Raw genomic sequence first — 6,142 nt, forward strand, 5'->3', positions numbered from 1 at the left:
CGGCTATTGCTGGCACCCAAAGTAAATGTAAAATCCTGCTGCGCCACTATAGACATAATAGCATTACACTATGACTATGGCTGCGCCCAAGTCAGGCGCTACACAGCTTGTAGTGCAGGCGGAATCCACCTGTTCCCTGGCTGTGTCAGGCCGAGAGATCAGCGCGATCCTCTGCAGCCACTAGGTGGCCTCTGCTTTACTCACGGTCTTTAGCATGTCATGTGACTTCACGCGTTTGGGCAGTGAAACTGAGACTGGGAGGAGAGCACAGATTTAATATTATTATTATTATTTTTTATTTATAAAGCACCAACATCTTGCGTAGCGCTGTACATAGTACAAACAAATAATGGGGAACAAATATACATAAGAAATACAAGACACTGTACAGTCATGACATTGAATAGAATAAATACAGATACATACATAGTTGATATGTAGTTGGTACATATACATATGTTAAAATTACAGCAGTATGAGAAACACTAGGAGGAGGTCCCTGCCCTTGCGAGCTTACAATCTAAAGGGTAGTGGGGAGGAAACACCAGGATTAGTGGGTGAGCCAGTGTGCCTTCAGTGCTGCCTATAGCAGATTATAGGCTTGTCTGAACAGGTGTGTTTTCAGAGTACGTTTGAAGGTTTCCAGACTCGTGGCATGACGAACCAGCTGAGGGAGAGAGTTCCAAAGGAGAGGGACCGCCAGTGAGAAGTCTTGGATGCGAGAGTGAGAGGAGGTGACTAGGCTGGAGGACAAAAGGGTCTCCTGTGAGGAACGGAGGGTCCGGGCGGGGAGGTATCTGGAGATTAAAGAGGAAATGTATGGAGGCGACAGCTTGTGTAGAGCTTTGTATGCAAGTGTGAGAAGTTTAAACTGGAGCCTTTGGGCAACTGGTAGCCAATGGAGGGATTGACAGAGAGGGGCTGCCTCAGAGGATCTAGAAGAGAGGTGGATGAGACGGGCCGCAGTTTAGTAGGGATTGGAGAGGTGCCAGTCTGCTTTTTGGTAGACCACAGAGTAGGGTGTTGCAGTAGTCAAGACGGGAGAGGATTAGGGCATGTACAAGCATTTTAGTTGCTTCTTGTGAAAGGAAGGGACGGATTCTGGAAATGTTTTTGAGATGGAAGTAGCAGGAGGTAGTTAAAGTGTTAATATGTGGTTTAAAGGAGAGCTCAGAGTCCAGAGTTGCCCCTAGGCAACGAGCTTTGGGGGTTGATGCTATTGGGGTGTTATCTACATTGATTGTGACAATGGGAGGTGGAACAGAGAGTGAAGGTGGAAATATCACAATCTCCGTTTTGCTCATATTGAGTTTAACCAGCCTGGCGGTGATGGACGAGCTCAGCTCGTCCATCACCGCCGGAGGCTGCCGCTCAGGCCCTGCTGGGCCGATTTTCATCAAATAAAGTGCAGCACACGCAGCCGGCACTTTGCCAGCTGCGTGTGCTGCCTGATCGCCGCCGCTCTGCGGCGATCCGCCGCGAGCAGCGGCGAAAGAGGGTCCCCCCAGCCGCCTGAGCCCAGCGTAGCCGGAACAAAAAGTTCCGGCCAGCGCTAAGGGCTGGATCGGAGGCGGCTGACGTCAGGACGTCGGCTGACGTCCATGACGTCACTCCGCTCGTCGCTATGGTGACGATCTAAGCAAAACAAGGAAGGCCGCTCATTGCGGCCTTCCTTGTTTATTCTGGGCGCCGGAGGCGATCGGAAGAACGCCTCCGGAGCGCCCTCTAGTGGGCTTTCATGCAGCCAACTTTCAGTTGGCTGCATGAAATTGGTTTTTTTTTATTTAAAAAAAACCCTCCCGCAGCTGCCCTGGCGATCTTAATAGAACGCCAGGGTGGTTAAGGAAGCGGGTTGACATAAATGTAGATACAGCGGATCGACATTCGGGGACTTTTGATAGTAGTGTGGAGAGGTCTGGGGCAGAACAATAAATTTGGGTGTCATCGGCATAGAGGTGATATTGAAACCTAAAAGAGCTTATTATCTGTCCCAGGCCATGGGTGTAAATGGAAAAGAGGAGGGGTCCAAGGACTGACCCTTGTGGTACTCCCACAGACAGTGGGCGCAGAGAGGAGCTGGTATTGGCTTAGGAGACCATGAAAGAATGTCCAGACAGGTAAGAGTTGAGCCAGGAGTGTGCTAGGCCCTTGATTCCCAGTGTTGAGAGGGTCTGGAGAAGTAGGGTATGATCAAAAGTGTCGAAGGCAGAGGACAGATCTAGGAGTATTAGTACCGAAAATCTGCCTGAGGTCATTGGCAACCTTAGTGAGAACGGTTTCCGTAGAGTGTTGAGGGCGGAAGCCAGACTGGAAGGGGTCCAACAGGGAATTGGCTGAGAGAAAGTTAGACAACTCTGAGTAAATGTGGCGTTCCAGCAGTTTGGAGGCAAAGGGAAGGAGAGAGACTGGGTGGTAATTAGAAAGGGCAGTAGAGTCTAAAGAGGGTTTTTTGATTAGTGGTGTTATGATAGCTTGTTTAAATGAAGAAGGGAAAGTGCCAGTTGAGATGGAAAGGGTAAACAGTGTTGTTAAAGCAGGAATGAGGGGGAAGGAGCACCTCATTGAACGCCCGTATTCCAGTCTGTTCAATTTCAGTTTTAAAAATGCGTTAAATATAACACCTACAATTCCAGTCATTTTCTCTCTGCTTTATCTGTAGGCGGTAAAACCAGGAAAAAATCGAGAGATGCGGAGAAAAGCCCGGAGGAAAGTTCTGCCATGCAGCTGATCACATGAAGAAGGATATTTATTGAACTTGGACAGACAGAACTGCAGTATTATTGGGGGGTGGGGGGGCTGCGCACATTCCTGACATGAGCAGGTGTAGCACTCGTCGTATGCCGCGCCTGTGCACGTCTGTCACTGAACACTCCCCTACTGTCTCCTCCTTTTACCAGTTACCTGAAAGCGGTTTTACAGAGCTGCTGAGCGCAGGTGATGCAAACCCTCTGCCTGCTGTGCATGTCAGTTACACTGAGTCATGTGATCTCCCGCGGGCCGGATTCAGAGATTTCTGAATAACCACGTAAGGTCGTCACGTGGGTGACCCAGCGTAGGTGAGTGTAAGCTGTCCCGATGTCCAAAACAAACTGTCCTGTAAGCCATATGAGGGACACTGCAGAAAGGGAAGTGTCGCCTGTGACAACCAGAGTTTAGCTGCTAACTTGTATAATGTGAAAGGATTTGGTTGCTATGGGCACATCCATGTTGTTAAAGTAAAAATACAGCCACCAAATAAAAAAAAAGTATACTCCCCTAAGTTGAGGCAAAGCTCTGGAACACATAGAGCCTGCCCTCCCCTCTCTCCGCCTCCTCCTTCCACTGCTGTCCCCCTTCCCTGTTGAAGTTATTCAACCAAGTGGTTATATATGCCTTCGGGAACCCTCGTGAGGAGTCATAGGTACTTGCGTTTCCGAGGACTTCGAAAGACGAGCATGCACGAGTTCAGATGCGCCCGTCTTCTGAAGCACTTCCGAAGCCTTCCGAGCAGTCCTGAAAGTTCAGACTTTGAACCGGGGGACAGCAGTGCTCCGAGGGGGCCAAGAAAACTCTATAGGATCCAGAGCCTTCTCTCTCCTTGGGGGAGTATCGGACTTCTTTTTTAAGATGGCTTTACATTTGCTTTAAAGGGCACCTGAGGCCGCGGCGATATTTACTACCTCAGTGTGGCCGTTTCTTGTCATTAGGGATCTTTCTCACTAGAGACCTGTCTTCGGCGTTTTACCGCCACAGCCATAATTAGCGTTTTCCATGGTAAAATGAAAGTCCATAGACTTTCATTTTACTTTTCACACTTAACGCCATGTTTTTGAGCGTTGCGTTTTGAAGCTCTCCGTCGCTTTTTCAGGGCTGACCGCGGTCATGTATTGGCGTTAAAATGCCTTCAAAATGCTGACAGCCAAAAGGCAGCGTTTTTAGCCTTTTCTACCGCTGCCTCTAGTGTGAAAGAGGCCTTAGGGATGATCAGTGATATGCAAATATTTCCGAGTTCATGTCAATTTATGTAAATTTTTTTACAAATATATACAGCTTGAAAATGAACCAATCATGTCCCAGCAAGGTTTAAATTGATTGGTCCATTTTCAAGCTGCATATATTTCCATAAACATTTACATAAATTTGCATAAGCTCAATTCTACAATATCCATTGATCATCGTCCCTCCTAATAACAGTTTGAGACAAGTTTTTTATTTGCTGCTAGGTGGGTTTCCATAATGTCCCCTTATTGTCACAGCTCTCACTGTGTTTTTCAGAAATGAGGAACTTTTACCTAAACAAAGTCACTCTGTGAAGTAGAAATGTACTGCGGTAAAAGTTCACCTATACCTACATGCCGAGAGCTCTGGAGAAAATGTCATCTGAAAGCTTTATTTGTGACAAGTATATCACTTAAAGGATACCGGAAGTGACATGTGACATGATGAGATAGACACGTGTATGTACAGTGCCAAGCACACAAATAACTATGCTGTGTTCCTTTTTTTCTTTCTCTGCCTGAAAGAGTTAAATATCAGGTATGTAAGTGGCTGACTCAGTCCTGACTCAGACAGGAAGTGACTACAGTGTGACCCTCACTGATAAGAAATTCCAACTATAAAATTCTTTCCTGGCAGAAAATGGCTTCTGAGAGCAGGAAAGAGATAAAAAGGGTCAATAGTTAATAGATTTTAACTCCGGCATACTTCAATGAATGTGTCATTGAGCAAAAACAATAAAACAGTTAAAACTTAAAAAGTAGATTTAAACATAAAATAAAACTGTGGAATATCTTAAAAAGTCATTTTTAGGAGAAGGAAGATAGATGCAATTGTTTATTTCATTAGTTTATTTTGGCCTCGGGTGTCCTTTAAGAAAGTTGCCACAATGTACATAAATAAATGCAAACTTCTCCAATAATAAATTCAAAATACAAATTTTATTGAATATAATACGCTGACAAAAATCTAAAAACGCATAAAACTGCAATAAAAGGCTGCCTTGGGAGCATTGTTTCATTGCAGTTTTATGCGTTTTTAGATTTTTGTCAGCGTATTATATTCAATAAAATTTGTATTTTGAATTTATTATTGGAGAAGTTTGCATTTATTTATGTACATTGTGGCAACTTTCTTAAAGTGAACCAGAGAGGAAGCACCCTCATGTATTTTACCATATAGATCAGTGGGAACATTAGAGAAAGCACCTACCCTGCTTTCTGTTTCATTTTTAACTGTTCAGCTTGCTTCCAATCAGCCCTGATGAAATCCCCGACTGAGCATTCAGTCTGGCTTTGCTATAATGACTCAGCTATAATGATTCCTGAGCAGAGCCACAAGGGGGCAGGCTTGGGCTTGAAAAGACACCAGAGAAGACAGACTCAGCTATAATGATTCCTGAGCAAAGCCAGACTGAATGCTCCGTGGGGGATTTTATCAGGGCTGATAAGCAGGCTGAGCAGTGAAGAATGAAACAGAGAGCAGGGTTGGGGTTTTCTCTAATGTTCCCACTGATATATATGGTAAATACATGAGGGTGCTTCGTCTCTAGTTCACTTTAAGTGATCTAGCTGTTACAGTGACTTGTGTACACAATGCCTTTGCTCTGTTGAGTTGGTTTACCTGATTTGTGACAATTGTCATATCCGGCTGGGTTATTTACACACCCTTCCTGTAGAGCTGTGATGTTGGCCACAGGGGGCACCACGACAGTCATAGCAGCTGTTTTGGGGGGCAGATGGGGTCCCAGCTTATCCCTTGTACTTACAGTGTAGAAGAGAGAGCACAAGGGCGTAACTAGAGGGGAGCAGCCACTGCAATCACAGGGGGCCCCAAGCTGTGGGGGGCCCCCAACTACTAACATTCCCTTCCTCCGATACAGGGAACCATCCTTCACATCAGGTGATTTTGTGGCTACACTTGTTATGAGTGGGGAGATCCTGATGGTCTCACTTGTTTTATGGCCCTTGTGAGATGGGGCCCCAGGCTGTGAAGGGCACCAAGGAGAGGCAAGGGAAGGATGGTGAATATTGGGCCCAGGGGCGTAACAATAGACCCTGCAAGGGTTGCATCCGTAGGTGGGCCCAGAAGCAGCAAGGGGCCCCATGGGGGGAGAAGTTTATTTTCCCTGTCCTCAGAGACTGACAACTAAGGACATGGAGAGAAA

General features: G+C 46.1%; 1 protein-coding gene across 2 annotated transcripts in view; it reads left to right on the top strand.

Moving 5' to 3' along the window:
• The window catches only part of CNNM1 (cyclin and CBS domain divalent metal cation transport mediator 1), an 89,840-nt gene extending 84,985 nt beyond the window's left edge, over positions 1 to 4,855 (top strand). For both annotated transcript variants that reach the window (XM_068257895.1, XM_068257896.1), the window contains one exon: positions 2,660 to 4,855. In XM_068257895.1, the coding sequence (XP_068113996.1) occupies positions 2,660 to 2,736 (77 nt within the window). In that variant the 3' untranslated portion in view covers positions 2,737 to 4,855. The remainder of the gene's footprint in view (positions 1 to 2,659) is intronic.
• The last annotated feature ends 1,287 nt before the right edge of the window (positions 4,856 to 6,142 follow it).

The sequence above is a fragment of the Hyperolius riggenbachi genome, chromosome 10, assembly GCF_040937935.1.
Source record: "Hyperolius riggenbachi isolate aHypRig1 chromosome 10, aHypRig1.pri, whole genome shotgun sequence".
In the NCBI taxonomy this organism is placed as follows: domain Eukaryota; kingdom Metazoa; phylum Chordata; class Amphibia; order Anura; family Hyperoliidae; genus Hyperolius; species Hyperolius riggenbachi.